We start from the raw sequence: 20,879 nt of genomic DNA on the forward strand, positions 1-20,879 counted from the left end.
CAGATCTAACACTGAAGAAAACCGAGTAAAATGACGCATCTGACTTGGCAAAGAAACTCAAGACCATGTGCTGGGAGTTCGAAAGGCACGACAGGACAGCTCAGCAGATGCAGCACAGGAAAAGGCAAGGGGAGTGTCTGCAGTGCAACGTGCTCCTTTTCGAACCCCGGGGGTGAGAGTGGCAGAACAGCACTGTGCCCCCCTGTCCCCCCAAGCTGGACACAGCAACTTTCACCAGCAATCTACACCGGTTCACGCAGCTTCAAGTCAACCTGACAGCACCCCTAGCATTAGGGCAGCCAGGTAGAAAACCTTGTGGTCACTAGCAGTACTCAGGCAGGGAACACTGGGGCTTTGTATCTGGGGTGCTGAGAGAGGTCAGGTTTTTCCAACCTACACAAGAAATAAAAGATGCTAGGGGTGTTTTCTAACCCCCAGCATCCCACCTTCCTGCTCTACGCTCACGCTAAAGCCTGAAAGTGTTTACTCTTTATTCTGAAGGAGATCTCTGTTTTTCCCCACAGCAGGACTTTTATTCATTGCTTTTTTTGGTGCTGAACTAGTGGGGGTGGAGAGAAAAGAAACAGTCCAGTCATAAAAGGAACTGAGAGACTGCGTGTATAAAGTCAGGTAAAGTTAGAAACTAGTCCTGAGGGACTTTCTGAAGAAAAACATGAGCCCCTAGATGCTCTAGCCTTTTGTGGATACAGACAAGTACATATCACCATCAAAGTAGTTCACTCTCTGATCACATTTTCATGCATAAGGCATCTGTACCGTTTAGACCAAATGCAGCTTTCCCTAAGTGCCAGCTCTGCTGTTCCTCAAAACCTTCCCACACTACAGCACAATACTAGTAGCATCCTTAACAGTTTCACTACTACCCAAAAAGCTCTGAATAACAAGAAAAAGTGACTATAACCTGTGTATTCTCAGTTCTGTGCTTTCAGTGCTTGAGAAAATCTGCAGAGCCTTCATTTTTCCCTATATCTAGCAAATTCTAAATATTTACGTGACAGCAGTGTCTAGACTATGTAAAGCTGTTTTTTTTTTTTTTTTTTTAAAAATTATGTGGCAATTTACATATTATTTGTCCACCACTGACAAAAAAGGTGTCCATCTGCCAACAGAGAATTCATTCTTCCTTTTTTTTCCCCAAAATCCTGTATTAGTATCTGTGGTGGGCACTCAAGTAATGTTCTAAATCATTCTATACAATCCAGGTATATGAAGAAGTTACATCACTAAGTATGCTTTACTTAGGTTCTCAGTTAAAAAATTGTTTTTACCTACAGTGGAAAAATAAAACTAAAAGTAAGCACTTAAGTCAGTTGCTAAAGCACAAGACTCTTTCTCCAGTTCTGCCACTATTTCAACATCATCACATGAGTAATTTGCAAGCCAAGAGTTTATTTTCTTTATCACAAGCAGCTTTTCCTTAAACCCCTTTTTCTGAGAAGTGTGCTGCTTGAGAGCATCCTTATATCCACCATATTAATATAAGAATAACTGGATACCAGACCTCTGAGCTCCTGTGGGGTTTATTGTGTCAAGGATCAACAAAGCAAAAAAACAACCCAAACAAAACATACAATAAAAATTAAGAAAAAAAAAAAAACAACCAAAACCACTAACAAAAAACTCCACAGACTATCTCAACACAATCATATACCCATAATAAAGACTTTTTGTCTGCTTTTAGGGAATAATTTTCTGATCTAAGTGGCCACTGTCTACCACTGATGAAAAAAAGTCCTTATTTGCTTTTAAGAAAAGTTATCGACAGACCTTGAAAAACACGATCCCTTTGGGGAAAAAAAAGAAAAAAGAAAAAAAAAAAAAAAGTCGTGCTGTTCGGCGACAAGAAATATCAACAATTTCAATTTTATCTCATTTCAGATTTTCACTTGGGAAAAGGAAAAAAAAAAAAACCAACCCCGAACCTCGCGGCGCCGAGAGGGCGCAGCGCCCGTCCCGCGCAGGGCGGTGTTCAGCGCCCCCCGCCCCGCAGCCCCGGGGGCAGCGCAGGTGCTGCAGATCCGAGCGCTCCAGCGCCAGCACGACGCCGTGCCGGCGGCTGGGAGCCCGCCTGGCTGCGACCCCCGGCGGCCCCTGCCCTGCCGCCAGCCAGCCCAGCCGCGGGCAGACGGCCCGGCCGCCCCCGCAGCGCAGCGCAGCGCAGCGCAGCCCCGGCCCGGCCCGGCCCGGCCCGGCTCCCCTCCTCAGCGCTGCCCCGCTCCAGCCCCCTCCCAGCCCCGCTTGCCCCGCCGCCCAGCCCCGCTTACCCGCGGGGCGCCGGGAGAGGCCGCCCGCCCGCCTGTCTGTCCGTCCGTCCGTCCGCAGCCCGCGCCGGGGCCGCTCGCCGGGCCCCGCGGGAAACTCCCGGGGGCGGGGAAGGGCGCAGGTAGCGCCGCCCGCCCCTGGCGGAGGGCGGGGGACCGGGGCGGCTGCGGCCGGGGTTTCTATTTCGGTTTCCTGGAAGTGAGCGCCGCCCGGCCCTGATCCCGGCGAGGGCTCTCGTCCTGCCTCAGCCTGTCCCCGGCGGTGGCACTGGCCGGTAAACCCCTTCCCACGGCCCGGCGTGTTCCCACGCACGTCCAGAGGGGAGCCCAGCAGCTTCCCACGCACGCTTAGTGTAAGCGTTGTCCGAGTAAAACCTCAGCTGAAACTCCGGGGGAACGCAGGACCCGATGTGAAGGGTTCGTTGGTGGCAGCAGGATGAAAGTACTTGAGCAGACAGTAGCGTGAGTTTGGTAATTGCTAAAATTGGCCTGGACTACATCTTGTTTCTCATCCAAAAGGCAGTAGTTCTCGCAGAACTGCGCTGCCCAAGAGCTTCTCTTCGGGGAATTGGTTGTCAAGGAGAGAAATGGCACCTCGTGATCACCAAAACCAGTTGCTGCAGCTCTGGGACCTGATGTGTTGAACCTGTCTCAAGGTCTCATGAGACACGAGCTGTATTTTCTGTTTATGATCTGCACTATTTGGTCACTGAAGTCAACGGCAAAACTTTAATTATAAAGTTTCAGGACAAACACCCACCTGAGGCTTCAGTGTTTATTACCAGTACATACAACTCATTTTCTGTTTATATTATCCAGATGCACTGACTCCTCCATTTAAAGGTTACACATTTGCTACCTCTCCTATGTTGTGCAAAATTGTCCAAAGTATGGCACAAATTACATTCTGAAACGCGCAGGGATTCAGACAGACTCACTACCCTATTTTGTTTTCCTTAGCATCACAACTTAGTATGTGGAACACTGCTAGCAAGGTTAACCTCTGTTCACACGTGGTTTCTTCTCCAAAATACAGATAGTACATACATTGGCAAAACTCCATAAAGAAATATGTGTCGTCTCTGTTAAGTACGATCTTGTTCAATTGCACTACTTGGTGCATTTGCTAAGAAGTGTCTGTGAAAAAATCCAAGTAGGTTGAAGATTATTAAAGGAAGAATAAACAGAGGAAGAAGGTAGGCCACGAGAAAGGTAAAAAGGAGAGAGGCCAGGCCTAGGGGAGGGCTGAATTGGCAGCACCTTGAAAGTGCGAGGTTAAGGCTGAGTAACACATCCTCAACAAGTAGCAGCTCTCACGCTAGGATACCTTAGGTATCCTCTTCCAGGAACTTGCTTGGATTATTAGCGTTCCTAAACCCACAATTAATTTTAATGAAACCATTTTCCTTTTTTAGACCAGCTTCAAAGGGAAAAAGAGGAGGAGTTTCTCTCTCTCCACATCAATGAATGCAGGAAGGACAAGTCATAGGATTCCAGAGCAAACTCGCCATGGAGAAATGGAGGAAACGCAAGTTTCTGCTCCATGGTATGTGTACATAGGATATAAAATGAAATGCAGTATTTTTAAAACAATCTACTCTTTGCCTTTGGGATCATCCTGGGATACAAAACCAAGATAATTAGGTCATGGCAATTACTTACAGACCTTGACTTACTGTGAGGCTGCTAAGGCTATAGCTCTGCAGTAAAGACCTGCTAACGCACGAAGTAGCCACACGGCCTCTAACATACACTACAAATGCTCTCACAAGTTTCACATCAATTACTGTTTTTAAATACTGAAGAATACAATGTCTTCTTCAGTCTGTACCTGGGGAACCACGCTGCAGGCCAGTGCCTACTTCCCGGGCGCCCGGCAGCTCCGTACCCTAGCCACTGCCTTTCTGATCCCACCGAATGCGTGTACTGCCTCCTCCACAGTAACGCCGCTTTCGCATCCCTGGCACGGGACCAGATAAACGTTTTATTTCCCCTTCCTAAATAGCCAGTCTGCCAAAATCTACATCCAGCCCCCATCGTTTTGGCCTCCAGGTTCACCTCCACACCAACCTCTCCCCTCCTGCCCTTGGCTGGGGGCGCTCATGTGAGGGGTGACCACTGGCCCTGGCAGCTGGGCACGCAGGAGGCCTTGGCCGCACTGGCAGGCAGCTGCCGGCACCCGCACGCCTTGGGCCTGGCCTGGGACGCTCAGTTTGTTCCCTCCGCCCGGAACAGGCAGCTGCCCGCACCCGCACGCCTTGGGCCTGGCCTGGGCTAGCCGGCTAAGTTTCCTTCCTCATGCCAGAGCGGGCAGCTGCCTGCTCTCGCACGCCTCGGCGGCAGCAACAGCCCTTCCCGGCGCGGGACAGGCCGCGCCGCTGACCCAGAGGCAGCCCAGGACGCCGGGCGCCGTCGGCGCCGTTCCGCGCCAGACGGAGGAAGCCTGAGCCCCGCCGGTTGCCGTCGAGCTCTGCGGACGGCGCCTGCGCAGAGGCTGGTGCTGCCGGGGCGGCGCTGCCCGGTCATGGCGCACCGCGCGGGCGGGCGGGCACTGTCACTGCTCCGGGGCCGCCTGCGCCTCCCGGGCCCGGCGGCGGCCGGCGGGCAGGCCCGCCTCGGCTCCTCCGGCGCGGCCGTGCAGAGGGCGCCGCAGGCGGCCGGCGCCGAGGAGGCGGGTGAAGGTAGGGGTGGCCGGGCCGCGCCGCGTTCCGCTCGGGGCCTGGGCGCCGTGTGGGGCCGGGGCGGCACGGCTGTCTCTCCCGGGGTGGGGGGGAGGTCAGGCGAGGGCGTGGGGAGTGGAGCTGCTGCCTGCCGTTTTCGCGGCGGGCGGTTAGGCTCCGGGAGAGGCGTCTGGGCATTACCGGCGTCTGGGCGTGAGGAGCCCCTCAGGGCCCGGGGAGCCCCGGCCGGGGGGATCTCGACTGCAGCGAGGTCGGCCTGTGCGCCAGGGTGCGGTCCAGGGGGCCACAGTCCGCTGTCATTGTCTAGGAGTTGGTTTATCAAATGTAGGTGTCAGCTGGAGGTAAATGAAGTGACCGGTTATCCTGAGAGACCCCCCTAAAAAGACATAGGAGATGTTTGATTGGTGCTGTGTCTTTAGTACAAGCCGAGCACTAGTGAGGAGTGTCCATTGCTGATGTGCTGTAACTCGGGTGTCCCATGAAACTTCTGGTTAATGCATCTGTGGGCCTGAGGCATGTGCTTCTGCTTATGTTTGTGTTTCAGAGCTTGGAAAACATTAGACAGCAACCTTTTTTTAAAGAGAGGAGAAGATCGGGCTGTATTATCACAGTTTCTCAAAACTAACAGTCTTTTTCTGTCCATATCCTTGTACTAACAAATATGCAGCAAATTGGATTAGGGAACAGTTAGTCATTCTTGTTGTGGTGTATGAATTTGGTTGTTAGTCTCACCTATTTTGCTACATGGCTATGTGAATGCTTGCTTTAGCATCAGCATGCAGAGGGCAGCGTTAGAATATGTGCGAGCACCATGTGGAGGATGGGGCTGTTGCTTCCAGCAGCAGTGCTGGTGTATACCTGTTTAAAATAACTGTGCAACTGTGGCACTAACTGGAAATGTATGGAACAGGGGAAGAAAGCAAAGTGGACTGCTTTTTATGCATTTAAAATGCTTACAACTACTGTTTGGGTGTGATGATCTACATCTGTGCTGCACTCAGACCACAGATGACAACAGAGCCAGGAGGAGATGCCGGAGCACATCTGCTGCTGCAGTAACTAAGCCTGTACAGGTTAGATTCTTTCATCAGGCAAGAATCACATAGCCGCTCTGGTCTAATGCAGAGGGCTGTGGGAGTGAGATGATGTGGGTTCATCTTGATTGTGTTACTCGTCCATGGGACTTTCTGCGTCTCAGTCACTTCGTGCTTCTCTGCCCCTACGGAAAACAGGATATTTATCGTCTTCATAAAGTGCTTCTTTGGTCTTCTGATGAAAAATGCTATGTAAAACTAAGCTATTGAAACAACTTTTTTGGTTATTATTTACAAGCCGGTGTGAGAGCTCAATACTTGTTAAAGAAAAGTTTTTTAAAAAATAATAACAAACATTACCAAGTGTCAGGAGATGATAGTTAAGATTTTCTTGAGGCCAGAATATCCCATGGGCTTCTCAAAATCAGAAACATAGTATAAAGAGCTCTCTGTTGAATCTTTCTGTAGCAGATAGTAGCCGTGGGGAAATAACTGCATGTTCTCCAGCTCCCCGATCTGAATTGCAAATAGCAGTGTTAACAGGCAGCAGCTTCACAGGCTCTGGTAATATGATGTGATCAATGGATTAGTTTGAGAGTTACACAGGGAAGTGATTATGATTTCAGATTTGGAACACGGTCCCTTTGCATTCAAGGAAAAAGTTTCTGTGTTGCTGGATGTTCCAGCATGTCTCATTTCCATGTTAATTCTGTAGGCTATCGGCAGCAATATAGATTGCCAGCAGTGCGGTGAGATATGACTGATTTGTGGGTTTATTGTAGTAGAGTAGACGAAAGTATAGTATTAAACGAAAATTTTGAGTAGGAGTTTACTGTAAAAGAAGGTGACGAGTTGTAAAAATAAGACAGCGTTGAATTGTTCCGAAGGTGAAAGTGCTGGTTTTGTGGTAGCTGAGAGAGATGATCTGTTCAGTGCAGCTTGCTAAAGGCCTGTCTCTGCCTCACAGCCGAGCCGGTATTTCCTGACTCATATGTAGAGTCTGGCTGCGCGTGCTGTGTTTTCTGATGGTGAACAGCAGATCAAAGAGCAAAGATTCCTTGTATCATCGAGCTTCATGTGGCATCAAGGGGAGTCTGTATTGTTTTCTTTCTACATTTCTTATTCCTTCTTCTTACAAATGTATGCGTTTATGAGAGAAATACGCTTATGTTTGTGTCTCATTCATTCTTTATTATTTTCTCTTTTGCTGTAACTGTTTTAGAGAGCCAGGACAAACCTCTGTTCAGTTGTTCAATCCAGAGGAAGAGGTGAAGTGTACTAAAAGCAGTTTTAAATCTTTCTGTTTATATAGAAAAGCCTTGATGCTTGTTTTTTCTTACAGATGCTGAAGTCAATACCAGGAAGAAGACATTCACTGAGGTCCAAACAGAACGATTGGATGAAGCAGAACGAACTGTTTTAATTAAATGCCCCCCAAAACTTAACGAAAAAAAATTTTTGCAGTATTTATCCAGTCATGGAAACATTAAGAGTCATTTCTTTTTTGAAAATCGTGTAAGTACTCAACGATGTAAACTAAAATCTAGACTTAGACAAAAAGAAATACTAGCGTTTGGTCAAGGCCTCATACATGCAAGTTAAGCAAATTATATATAAATTGGTATATTCAATTAGTTTTTATCTTTGTTAATGTTTACAAGTTGCTGAGCAACAGATTTTTATTCATAAGTCAGCTAAGCAACACCTCTGAGGGATAGCTAGCAACCTGCTCTGCACTGCATCTTTGAAACTTTTTCATAGCACTGTTCATTGTTTTTTATGTGTTTCTTGAGCATTACAGTTGTGAAGATAAATAGATTTTAGAACTTTTATGTTTGATGCTTACTGCCAAGAGTAGCGTATCTTAAATATTTCTGAGCTCTTGTGAAAAAGTGTGTAAAAAGTGTTTGTTGAGGTACAGAACCTAGCATTCAGCTTCAGGACTGTCATATTAAACTGTCTCTACTCACAGGAACATCTGAATGATATCAGTACAATCGGTTCAAGGCTTGAATGCATTTATCTAACCCTGTCTTATTTCTACTCTTAATGTTTTAGGGTATCCATGCTTTAATAGAATTTTCGGAAAAGAACAGTATAGCCTCATTGCAGGAGGCTGTTGGAATCCCAAGTGCTGCAGAGCATCATGTTGTCCCATTTAAATCTCGACTTTTTACTTTCACGCTGAAAAACCCAGTGAGTCAAGCTGCTGAACAGACACCAGTTCACCTGTCTCCTCAGTCTCACATTCCAGTGAAAGACCTTATTCAAAAGCTTTGTCATGCGGGCAGTGTAAGTAGAGGTTTCTGGATCTCTCTCAATTAAAAGTGAACCATGTCCATTTTGAATTTGCAAGTGGTCATGTGCAACTTATAAAGCAATTTAGTTCTATTAAAAAAAAAAAGGTAACCCTGTTAGAATTTTGTGCGAATGGTTCTCCTGCATAGAAACTAATAGATGAAATTAGTAATTTTCATTGTCAAACTATTTTTTTCTGTATGGAATAAAGCTGTTTGAGACTTAAAAAAATCTAGTTGCAATGATATTAAGTAGATGAAAATACGTGTTAATAGATAGAAGATGGGTCGTATTTTTACAGTGTTTATTTCTTAATTAGATAAGCAGTCAGATGTACATTCTACTGAATGAGTATCAGCTTACAGAAGAAAATATCAAGCTCCGATTTCTGGCCTGTTCTCTGGTTCGGGATTTCGCACGTGCGTATTTTCCAGACAGCACGGTAAAGCCATTTGGCTCTTCAGTCAACACCTTTGGCAAGTTGGGGTGCGATGTGGACATGTTCCTGGACTTCCATGATACACGAAAGCATGCTACAAAAATGGTAAGATTACACTGTGCATCTTCGGTCTGTTGCATTTCTTCAACAGAGCAGCTCATTTGCCGTTTCACACGCAGGAATCAGTTTATTTATGCTTAGGTTTTACATGAGTACATAGTGTAGACCCTGAACAAGTTTATCTGAGTGTTTGGATTTGAAGACTTTCAAAAGCTGGATGTGACATTGAAGAGATCTTCCTTCAATAGGGAGAAAATGATTTGGTGTTTGCTTAGACTCTGAACTGTTAGGGTGAATTTCACTGTGGAAAAACCCCCTTGTCCTCTGAAATTGATTCAGCAATGTCAGACCTTCCCATCCTACTGTTGTGTTTTCTTCTCTGGAGCTGCTGGGCTTCATCCGTGCTGTTTTAAAGCCTGGCTTTGATTTTTAGGGTTCTCCACGTTCTAAAGCATAATAATTTTGTGCATGTGTGTGCATGTGCATTTTGGGAGGGTTGTCAGGTTCTTTTCTTTAGTTTAAAGAGTTGAATTCATGCTACTGAAAAGTTACTGAACTATGTACTGGGGTGCCTGGGGTGCATATATACACACACAAATAAGAGTGTGTGGCGGTGTGAAAGTTTAAGACACGGGATAGTATTGGTGAACAGTTGCAGGTGGCACACACGTTAATGTTTGTGTGGTCTGTCCAGAGAAAATTATCATGTTAACAGCACCTGATCTTCATTGTTGAGGGAATTAGTTGGCTTACTCCTGAAAGGAACCTGAGGATAAGCTGGTATATATGAACTGTAGATGTCCCAGGAGCAAAACAGGAACTGAGCCAGACAATAATGCAGGTATTTCAGTTGTCAGACTTTCCGTAAGATAGTTCATAATTATTTTATTGCCTCATTGGTAATACAGCAGTAAGCACCAAGACAAGTGGTGGTTACTAAGCAAGTGTAGAGGCTTGAAATTAAAATATGCTCGCTTGAATTTGCTGGCCAAGGTACGGAATTTACATTGCTACCTTGAGAAGGTGGAGGGTTACAAGACTGCCAGTAAGCAATATTCAATCAACAGTATTGCCTTTTTTCAGTGCACTTATTAAATTTCATCTTAGCCATGTCTTTGTCCGTACTACTATTCAGAAATCTGTGTTAAGTAACCAAGTTCACCTGTTCAGCACTGGTATTGGAGCAGCTTCAAATCGTTATGTTTATTTAGGCTGTGTCTCAGTCCTTGTGCGTGTAGCATAAAGAATAGAAAAGGACTAGACAAGGCATTTTTTGAAAGATCTTATCTCTTGCCACTGTTTTTTGACTGTGGACAGTGTAAATATCCTTTTGGATTGGAGAACAAAATATGAGAGAGAGATGAGAACCAGGATAGGAAGAAGGGAGAGTTGGATCAGAAATGCCCTGTGGAGAAGTTGGAATTCTTCATGGATTCTGAATGGGTAATTAAGTAAGTGATTCTGGCTTTTTGAAACCTTTTCTTTTTATTTATATGGTGACAGATAGTTTGGGAAAAACTGGCTTGGTTTTCCTTAGGGAAAAAAAAAGACAATGGGCTTGAGCTTTTGAAGAATGAAAATTCACTCAATTTTTCTGTACAATTTGTATACGTTTGTCACTTCTAAAGAAATGTCCCTTTAAACATAAATAATTTTTAGTATTATTGCAGTGATCAAACACAGTGAAAGCAAATACATCAGCTGAGGAGTAGGATCATTGTGCATGTATGGGAAGTGTTAAAATCTAGGAACCCTTTACATCTAAATGGTAAAGTTGCCTCTTAGATTTTGAAGGAAAAATCTTTCAAGTAGAAAATGTCTAATTTCAAAGCATGTTTTGTAACTAGGTGTTTTCTTTAGCATTCATCTTTTGTATAAATAGAAGTTCTATTGTGAACTTTAGACTTATTCGATGACAGACAGAGTTACTAGCAGTTGTGATTATTTGTTGATGGTTGACAGACTTACTACTATGGGGATACTGCAACAAAAGCCAGCAGGGATGCTATCTGAGCGGACATCTTGGGGTTACATGATAGGTTAATAGGCTGCGTGGCACACTTACGTGCTGTGTAGTGCAGTGAGGCTTTTGTCTTGTGTGCAAGTGCAGTTTTTACATGCTAAAGATGATGATCTTGTTGGTTTTGTTGAATTTTTTGAGCGTTAAAACATGGGCACATCTGCTGCATCAATGTGAAAGTATGTACAAAAATAAGGTACATTAGAGCATAGCCCTGTAAAGAAGGGTAAAAATCATGAGTGCAACTCTTGTGTCTTGATTCAAGCATAGTCAAAATGGGAGACTAAGGTGCCAGCACCTAGAGAGCTTTGTGATTTGTAGATGTGTAAACCTTGGCTGGCCTCCAGCTCCCTACCCAGTTGCTGACTTACGCCTGTGTCCTCAGTAGGATGAGGGGAGAAAATAAGACAAAAAACCTCGTGGGTCGAGTTAAAGTCAGGGAGATCACGTAACGATTACCGTCACAGGCAAAGACTGAACTTGGGGGAGAGTAATTTAATTTATTGCCAGTTAATAACAGAGTAGGATAGTGAGAAATAAAAAAATCCAACCAACCAAACAAAAAAACCCAAACCAAAATCAATACCACCTTCCCACCACCCCCACTTCTTCCCAGGCTCAACTTCACTCCCAACGCTTCAACCTCCTGCTTCCAAGCAGCGCAGGAGGATGGGGAACAGGGGTTGCAGTCAGTTCATAATGCCTCAGTTCTGCTACTCCTTCCTCCTCATGCTGTTCCCCTGCTGCAGCGTGGGCTCCCTTGCACAGGCTGTAGCTCCAGCGTGGGTCCCTCCCATGGGCTACAGTCCTCCAGGAACAGACTGCTCTGCTGTGGGATCCCCACGGGTCCTGCCAGAAAACCTGCTGCTCTCCATGGCCTGCAGATCCTGCCAGGACCCTGCTCCTGGTTGGGCCTTCGACAGTCTGCCGCTTCCTTTAGGGCATATGCACCTGCTCTGGCATCAGGCCCTCCATGGGCTGCAGGGTGGCTGTCTGCTCCACTGTGGTCCTCCATGGGCTGCAGGAGGACAACCAGCATCACCGTGGTCTTCTAGGGAATCTCTGCTCTGGTTCCTGGAGCACCTCCTCCCCCTCCTTCTTCAATGCCCTTGGTGTCTGCAGAGTTGTTTCTCTCACATTTTTCTCACTCTTCCAGCTGCTGTGCAGCATTTTTTACCCTTTCTTAATAGGTTATCACAGAGGTGCCACCAGCATCACTGACGTGTTCAGCTTTGGCCAGTGGCTGGTCCATCTTGGACCGGCTGGAACTGTCCAATATGAGGAGCAGCTTGTGGTGTCTGCTCACAAAAGCCACCCCTGCAGCTTCCTCGCTACCAAAAACCTTGCCACATAAACCCAGTACAGTAGGAAAATAAGATGTTGGCTGTGTCTTCTGAGATAGGCAATAGACAATACTTCAGAGGAAGGCAAAAGTATCAGTTGGCAGTGTGGTTTATAGGGTAATGCTATCCTCCCTGGCAAATTGTGTTACTAGTATACATACGTTGAGTGTCTTAGAAGAAGTGAAGACAAGGGAAGATAGCTTTAGTTATCGTATGATACAGCAGCAGTGGAAGGGCTGTCTTCTGATTAGAAGGCTGCAGCCTTTCGGGAGGTACCAGCAATAGAGGAAGACCAGGCGTTTCAGCACCTGTTTACATTAAATAACATTTTTTGAGTCTTATGTCAAACTGATTACTAATTGTGAATTAAAAAAGCAGCAAAATCGGGAGCATTCTTTCCCAAGAGTGGATTATCAATACAGTGTTTGACCACAGATACGGCTTTTTTTAACATATGGGCAATTTGGGAGATTAGTGAATGACTTAAACCAGAGTTCTGTAATATTTTTAGAGTGACAGGTTTTGCATTAAAACATCTATGTTTCTTGCTTAGGGTACTGTATCAATTTACCCCAAAGTAGTAGCTTACTTTATCTACATTTGCTGTTTTGAGCAACATGGCAAGAATAGGGCAAGAACCACAGGGTTGGAGCAAGTGTATCAGTACTTCATCCACCCCAGCTGGCACCAAAGCTGTATATGAAGGTCCTCTCAATTACTAAGGGTGTCTGTTTTATTATTACAAAAAAGTCTTCATCTGTCTTTTGAGAGATACTGAGCTGCTGTCTGGGAAGGCACGTTGTGATTTTTGTCACAAACGTAAAGGTCTGAACACCAGCACTCCTGCACGTTGGCGGAGTCCCCGTCTTTTTTTTTTTTCCCCTGTTACCTACCTCTGTTGATAGTTACAGGCTCCTTTCACTTTGAGCCAGCCCTGCTGTAGCACGCAGCTACACAGCCACATGGGATTAGGGGCCTCTGTCCTGGTGTGTTCAAACACACGTGCTGGCTGGAGAACTGTTGGCCAGAGGAGAGCAGGAACAATCGCCTCAGTGATTGCCAGATCGATGGAAATTTGGCGCCTAAAATGAGTTTGTGGGAAAGGTTGCAAGGTCCGTAACTTCTGAATTGTTTCACCTGTCTGTGAGTGCATGTTTTCTTTGCCCTAACCTGGTGACAACAAAAGTAACCTCCTCTGTGTCTCAGAGGACTAGTTAGGTCACTGCAAAATGCTGTTTGTGTAGTATGCATTCGCCCATGACATGTTCCAAGGCAGAAGATAAGTCAGTGTCAAGTATTGGATTAAGAAGCAAAATTAGCTGAGCCTTAAATACAGAGAGACTGTAAAGAGAACAGAGATTTCATAGGTATGAAGTTATTTTATTGGGGTATAAACTACCAATAAGACAGTTAAAAATATGAAGACCTACAGGAAAATTCATGTCTGATGTCAAAATACCTCTGCATGCTTTTTTTATTTGTCAGAAAAACTGCATCTGATGTGACTTTTTTAAGTCCTACGTAGACTGACCTTCATTTTGAAGGATTGAGTAATTTACATGCTAAAATTTTTAATTTGTTTTTCCTTTACGCTGCTATTTGATGGGCTAATAACAAACACATTGTTCTTTGAGGATTTGAAATGGAATTTTTGGTGGTTTGAAATTAACAGTGGTTTGGTTGTGTTTTGCCTCTCTTGCTTGCTAATTTAATTATATGCTCCTCTTTCAGTCAGAGCATATATGCTCTTGGGAATTCTAGAATTACTAGTTTTAGGCAGTAGTGAGATGTAGTAGTATTATACCCTCATCTGAGCAAGTAACTTCACAGTAAGTTATCACTATTAACCTGGAAAAGTTGGATCACTGAAAAAGAATAAAGCAATATGTTTTTACCTTTTTCAAGTTCTCAGGGCTGCTTTGAATAATTCTTGTCTTTTAGTCGCTCATTGTACAAACTCCTTTGCAAATTGGTGTAGTCTTTCAGAAGTAAAGACTTCCATTCGTTTCTTAAATGTCTCTTTGGTTCCAGAACTAACAGTTTTAAAATTTTGTGTTAGGAAAAAGGTCCCTTCGAAATGGAGTATCAGATGAAAAGGTTACCATCCGAAAGATTAGCAACTCAGAAAATTCTTTCCGTGATTGGTGATTGCCTTGATAATTTTGGTCCTGGATGTGTGAGCGTTCAGAAGATACTCAATGCTCGCTGCCCACTGGTGAAATTTTCTCATCAGCCGACAGGATTCCAGTGTGATCTGTCAGTAAGCAACAGGTGAGACCTGGTTTTGAAAAGTTTAGGAAGAATACTAGTGTACTTATGTTCTGAAACCTGTCGTGAAAACTGTTTAGTCTACTCCTTTCTGTGTTCTTAACAAATGTGAATGTTGTCTCTGAAAGTAAAAGGGATATTTTTGCCTTCTAGAGCTCAGGTTTTAATGTGCTTAAGGTATCTTTCTCCAGCATAGGAAATACTTGCTAGTTGAAACTGAATACTTGAAAACCACTCTATACAATAAGATTGGCTTATTAGGAATTGAAAGTAGGCAGTGTTCGTTGGTCACTACTTCCCTTCATGTATATGGGTATATGCACAGCCTTCTTTTGATTGCTTTTCAGGTTAAGCAGCTCCATTGTGTTAATTTTCAGTGATTTGGCCTCTAGTTATTTTGATGTCTTTTTTATTTTCTTCTTAAGGGCCTGCATACACCTGTTTGCTGGCAAGATCTCTTGAATCACTGCCTCAGAAAATGGAGTCTAAAGTGTTGCTGTCATTTAGGACCTTTCTCAGCAGTGCCCAATAGAGGGAGCAGGCTTCTTAGAAATACCTCTCTTTGCATCTGTTTCTCCTTTTCCAGCTTGCTCTCATTTGCTTGATGGTATAGCATATAATTTGTTTGCTGTCACTTATTTTATTAAGAAATACCCACCTTAATCCAGTATACATCCGTAGCCCTGGCATAAGGGTTCGTAATTAAAGCTGATTTACTAACCCTTTTCATGGTTGTTAGGGAATAGTAAAGTATGAGTGATTATCTTTCAGAATACTTTTGATATGACTTTCAGTGCAGGTTTTGTGATTTGTCTACATCAGATATAATCAGATCCCAGCCTGAATTTTCTGAATTACTCAAAGTTCTGTGTCAGAATATGCAGGAGTTGTTAAGGCAGTACTGAGCAAAGGAGTATGGTAAAATTACTTTTGTATATGCAGCCACAGTGAAGGTCGGTATGCAGTTCTGCACAAACTTCCTTGTAATTGCTGACAGTTTGGCTGGTTGGGACTGTGTGTTGTCTTGTTATCATTTGGAGTAATAACGAGCCTCTGGGGCACAAGGAAGCACTTCACAGTTGAAATTTCAGAAGTCGAGAAATCAAGTCTTAACCCTTAAGAAAGGGTTACAAAACTTTGATATAGTAAACTTCTCCAAAATGCTGTGGTGGATTTTTAGAAGAACTCAGTTCAAGATTGGGAGAAAAAACTCCTGCAACTGTAGTTCAACAAGCACTGTAAACTAAAACTGAGCCCAAAGTAAGTTTTGCTCTCACACCATGCCTCTGTTTTTTCCTGCTTTTTCTTGCCCTCCCATTTTACACAACGTGAATGTTCATACAACCATGTGATGAAGCAGATCAAAAACTGAACCATCTGAAAACCTTGTCCTTACAGATTAGTGGTTTTTTTCAGCAGGACAAAACATGAGTCATTTGAGAATTACCAAATAGACTAGTTTTGCAGATTATTGCCTAATGTACCTCAAAGGCAATTGTGGCTAAATTGTGTTTTTCACCTCGATTCTGCCTAGTTTCTCTCCTGAGTACTTGATGGTAGTTTTTTCATTTCGTTTTGGTTTTCTCCCACTGTGTTGTGGAACAAGGAAACATGAAACATGCAAATGCAGTATTATTATTTACTCATAACTGTATCCTAACTATGGAAAACTATGGGTATTTCATTCTGGACAATTTCAGGCATTTGCTTCTATTGAAACGCATAAAATTTAAATATGTGTTGGTTGTTTGGATACACTCTTCCTTTATAACTGGTGCTCTAGGGCTGAACGATGAACACTGCATCTGGTACTTAACAATTCTCTCAGTATTTACGTGTCTTACTTTTCATTTCTTCTTCAGCATTGCTATAAAAAGTTCAGAACTCTTGTATATCTATGGCTGTCTTGACCCCCGTGTAAGAACGTTAGTGTTCACTGTACGATGTTGGGCCCGTGTTCATGGACTTACAAATAGTGTTCCTGGTACCTGGATTACAAACTTCTCTCTGACCATGATGGTCATGTTTTTTCTGCAAAGGAGATCACCACCTATCATTCCAACACTAGACCAACTTAAAGAGCTGGCAGGTAAGGACGGCTGTTTATGTGTTTATTGAAGTGACTTTCACATTTGTTTTCTCTGAAGTGATGAAAAAACCTGAGCAATTTCTTTGTGCTCTCAAATACTAGTGTCTATTATATGTGCCTTAAGTTTGAGGGAATATACAAGTTCTACGTGTTGGGGTTTTTTTGGTGAAAACAATGCATTTTTAAAGGAAAAAAATCCATTTTCAGTACAATAACAAATTCTGTTTAGAGGGGTTAGGCTTGTTCTATGCCTCAGATAATTAAAAGTCGTTTATTTGCTCAGTGCTCCTGTGCTGGCTGTTTGTTGTTTATTTTGTATTTTGTTTTTTTTAGAAGAATTGTAGGGTCTCAAGTGTCTCTGCAGTTGCTAAGGATTTTGTGCAGATTGATATGATGTGTATTGTTTTATAGATAACAAATGTTTAAACGAAAGGATATATTTTTTTCATCACAATTTGTAATATCCTTGAGACTGTTCAGACCATCTGCAAATAATTCTTGTATCTTCGCAAGCAAGCTGCTCTGGATGTTTCATCCATAGCCTTCAGGGTGTATCATCTTCAGTAAATCTTATGAATGCATGGAGGATGACACCCCAAGTTCTTGATTCTTCACTCATGCCTTCTGCTTATTGATGCTTCCTTGGAAGCTTTGAGTGGAGAAAGAGGTCTGTGATCAGTTGCTTTAAAATCAGTTTAAACATTTCTATCAGAATTCTATAGAATTTTCATACATAGAACACCTGTCCTGAAATTTTACAAGAATATTCCTGATTCTCTTAGGTTTTTCAGAAAAAAACAATGGACGCTTTAGGTCTGATTTTTTTGAAACCCTGATACAGGTATTAGCCTCAGAGATTTGTGCTGTTTAGTGTATAATAAAGCTCTGTATGAGAAGATAATCAGGGTTGTTACTTATAAGAAGTAACTTCAAAGATATTGTATACCTTATTCCTGTAGGCTTTTGAAAACATGCCATTTACTCATGCTTCTTTTTCTTTGCCTGTCTATAGACTTTTTTTCTTTTAAATCTTTGACTACTTAAATTGAATGTTAATCTGAAAGTTCACTTGTGAACTCCTAATCTGATTTACTGAATATGATAGCATTAGTTGAATTCAGTCATGTCTGTTGCATGAATTTTATTAAATACAATGGCATTTTAGTTTGTCATTTCAAAATATGCCTGCGATTTTTGTTTCAGATGAAAAAGATAAGCATGTAATTGGAGGATATGATTGCTCATTTGTTAGTGATTTAAGCAAGATTAAACGTACAAAAAATACAGAAACACTTGGTAGGTAAATCTTGACCAACTTTTGGTTTTTAATTTTTATGAGCATATTGAAAATAAACTTTTCCTTAATGCTACTGATGGCTATCGCTTTTCTCTCCCTCAGATGTATTGTTGGGTGCCTTTTTTGAATATTTTGGAAACTTTGATTTCAGAAAGAATTCTTTAAATCTTCGAAAGGTAAATGAATTTTAATTTTTCATTATCAATTGAATTTCTCTTTGCCATTTGTCAAATTACATATGCTAAGCAACAATTTCTGTCATTTTTAATTGTATATACAAAGTACATTTAAATTAGTTGTATCCATAAACTGAGTCCTTTCTGTGAAGGAAAAGAGTTTTCCTGTTGGAGCCTAATCACTTACAGCACCATTAAGAACATTTACAGTGTCATTACGTGGTATGTTGGAAAGCACAAACACTGATGCTAAGCCTGTGTGATTTTTCTTGACAACCCTGTGATAAAAGCAGCAGTTTTAAAAACTGGAAGCTATTTTGCTTCTGTGAGAGGAAAACTTTGAAGATGTCATGATGTATGTCATAGCAAAAGTCTGTGACAAACCCTGTATGCCAACAGGCTTTGCATTTAAAGTTGGGAGTCCAGACCCAAACAGTGTCTGCTTTAAAACTTAACAACTGAGTTCTGAAACTTGCTTCTGGCACTTGGGTTTCCTGCTGCATCAAGCAGTTTGCATCAACCTACAGTAAGCGTATTTACAACTCAGTAAGCGTGACAGATGACGTGGTCATTCTGAGCCTGCCAAGAGGTCTGCACTATCGCTTTGGTTACCTTTATACGTTTAAGTCAAGCTATTTATTGATGCATATGTGTGTGCATGCAAGTGTAATAGAAATATATATATAAATGTATCTAGACTCGCATCTGTTCCTGCTGGGCAGCTTACAGGATGGGGGGTTTCAGTGCCATGTTGCTGTGTGGGCACTCTTGTTTGTGTTCCATTTCCTACTTGGGCACTGTGGATTACTGGCAGAAGAGCTCCTTCTGCCATTGCAGGTTGATCCTAGAAACTGATTCATTAAGCTGGAGAACTTTTGTTTGCCATTAAGCCTTAAAACAGGCAAGCAAAACCACACACGTGTTGGAGCCTGAGGTAGTCAGGGGAAATGTCTCTGATGATGATGTTTTTCTGTTTAACTAGCCAGTCCTCTTGGCCCTGGGGCAAGAGTATGTAGCATGTACATGGACGCTTCCTGGACTAGCAGTAGCTGGTAGGTTGCCCCTAGAGCTTGCGATGGAGGGCTTGAAGAGGCTCTGTAATACAGAGCAGGTCAGCTAAGTAGCACTGATAAGCGCTGAGATGGAAGGGCATTTAAATAGCAAACTACATAGTTGTCAACAACTTACGTTGTACTATAGCAAGTGCTCAAAAGTGGACCATGACCTGAATAGCTCTGTACTTAAAAGACAGGCTGAACTGGGAGGAATTTCAGCCAAGGCAGTAATCTTGTTTTGTTATACTAGCTCTTAATGAGCACTGTGAGAGGAATGGTTTGAACAGTTTAAGTGCTTGTAGTAGTTTATCAAACTGGGCTATGCAGGTTAGTATGACATGCTCACGCTGCTCATACACAAATGGAGATAGGAGTAGGAGGTTGCAATGAATGAGGTCTGAGGTTTGTGGAAAAGCAAGTGGGAGAATGGCCAAAAAGACAGGCTAAGCTGCAGTTGTGTTTTCTTTGCCTTGAAGGAAATCTAAGCTGAACGTGGCAAGGAAAACCATCACTAAGAGAATTCGGAGAACAGGAGTCATACATTCAGGTTGACAAGAAAATTAACATGATTAATAATGACTTTTTTTTTTTTTTTTTGCAAAAGGTTCTCTACTAGGTCAAAATACTCTTAATGCTAATGTAATAACTCAAATGATTTGTTATTTGATCAGCCTATAATGCATATATGCAACTTTTTCTTTACACTGTCTGCAGGGAAAGGAAGTAAATAAACCTGAGCCGTCTCCTCTTCATATCTGGAATCCCTTTGAACAAGACCTTAATATCAGCAAGAATGTTAATCAGCCACAGCTGGAGAAATTTGTGGCTATGGCCAGAGAAAGTGCCTGGATTTTACAGAAGGAAGATAGAACTCAGCAAATGATCAATAAAGAGCCTTGGGGACTGGCAACCCTACTGATACCGTTTGGAAAAAGTAATCACAGCAAGCTGAAGAATAGGATGAAAGGAATGGGAAGTGAAACAATCAGAAGCCTCTTGGACTCTTTAAAGTTAAATAATACAAACAGTCTACAAAAAGCAGTGGGAAAGTGACTTTCAGCACAGAAACACAGTAGCTGATATTCTGTTTTAGGAATTGAATGTGACACACAGTCCGAAGAACATTACTTTTAATATTTCTATTGTGGTGAAATGGAGAGTCAAATGACCTCTGTTTTCCATCGTGATGGTTTTTGTACTGTTCTGCTTTCTTTCTGTACATTTTTCTCCTCCTTACTCTTCCCTTTCCATCTGTTTTATGAATGAAGAGCATTCAAATGCAAGTTTTACATATATATTTTGAAGTAGTCTTCAGGTGGGCACTTTAAAAAAAAAAGAGAAGAAAAATACTGACAGGAGCAGCATGGGAAGAAGCCTTTGGAAATTCTGTTGGCCGACATACAAATGATATGCAAAATAAAAGGTCGAGAAACAACCACCTTTCAGTGAAACCACAGTTTGAAAGATGATGAATGTTAGAACCATTGCTTCCATTCCAGTCATGTTCTGGAAGCCAGTAAAACCAAAGTGCATGTATCTGGTTTTGCAATTGTTTTCCATTCATGTAGATAGTGCCAAGACAAAATAAATAGAATGGAATTAGATAGTAGGGTTTGCAGTTTCATAAAGCATTGCTCTCCGAGGGTAGCACAGCTGTTTTGTGTTGGAAAAGTGGCTTTGCTCTTGTGTTTACCACCTGATCTCAAATTTCCTCAGTCAACTCTCTTTTGTTTTCTGTACCCATAGGACTGGTTCCCACCCACACTTGTATATACACTTATGTTTCTCATTTTGCTTTCAACTTCACTTTAAACCTGTATTTCAGGTTCAGGCAGGG

At 42.8% G+C, this 20,879-nt stretch overlaps 1 protein-coding gene across 1 annotated transcript; it reads left to right on the forward strand.

The window, feature by feature from the left end:
* Positions 1-4,806: 4,806 nt before the first annotated feature.
* MTPAP (mitochondrial poly(A) polymerase) lies at positions 4,807-20,646 on the forward strand. Its single transcript, XM_086466835.1, has 9 exons — positions 4,807-4,963; positions 7,340-7,512; positions 8,056-8,289; positions 8,615-8,839; positions 14,217-14,428; positions 16,288-16,514; positions 17,718-17,810; positions 17,914-17,987; positions 19,757-20,646. The coding sequence occupies exons 1-9, from the start codon at positions 4,807-4,809 to the stop codon at positions 20,093-20,095; spliced, it is 1,734 nt and encodes a 577-aa protein (XP_086322961.1). The 3' UTR covers positions 20,096-20,646.
* Positions 20,647-20,879: the final 233 nt, after the last annotated feature.

Source organism: Leptosomus discolor, chromosome 6, assembly GCF_034619465.1.
Source record: "Leptosomus discolor isolate bLepDis1 chromosome 6, bLepDis1.hap2, whole genome shotgun sequence".
NCBI lineage: Eukaryota > Metazoa > Chordata > Aves > Leptosomiformes > Leptosomidae > Leptosomus > Leptosomus discolor.

Excerpts from the sequence above, each read along its gene's own strand:
- MTPAP (XM_086466835.1), top strand. The coding sequence starts at position 4,807 with ATGGCGCACCGCGCGGGCGGGCGGGCACTGTCACTGCTCCGGGGCCGC. Across the intron at positions 7,513-8,055 it reads ATTTCTTTTTTGAAAATCGT|GGTATCCATGCTTTAATAGA; the intron begins GTAAGTACTCAA and ends TTAATGTTTTAG. Across the intron at positions 14,429-16,287 it reads GATCTGTCAGTAAGCAACAG|CATTGCTATAAAAAGTTCAG; the intron begins GTGAGACCTGGT and ends TTTCTTCTTCAG.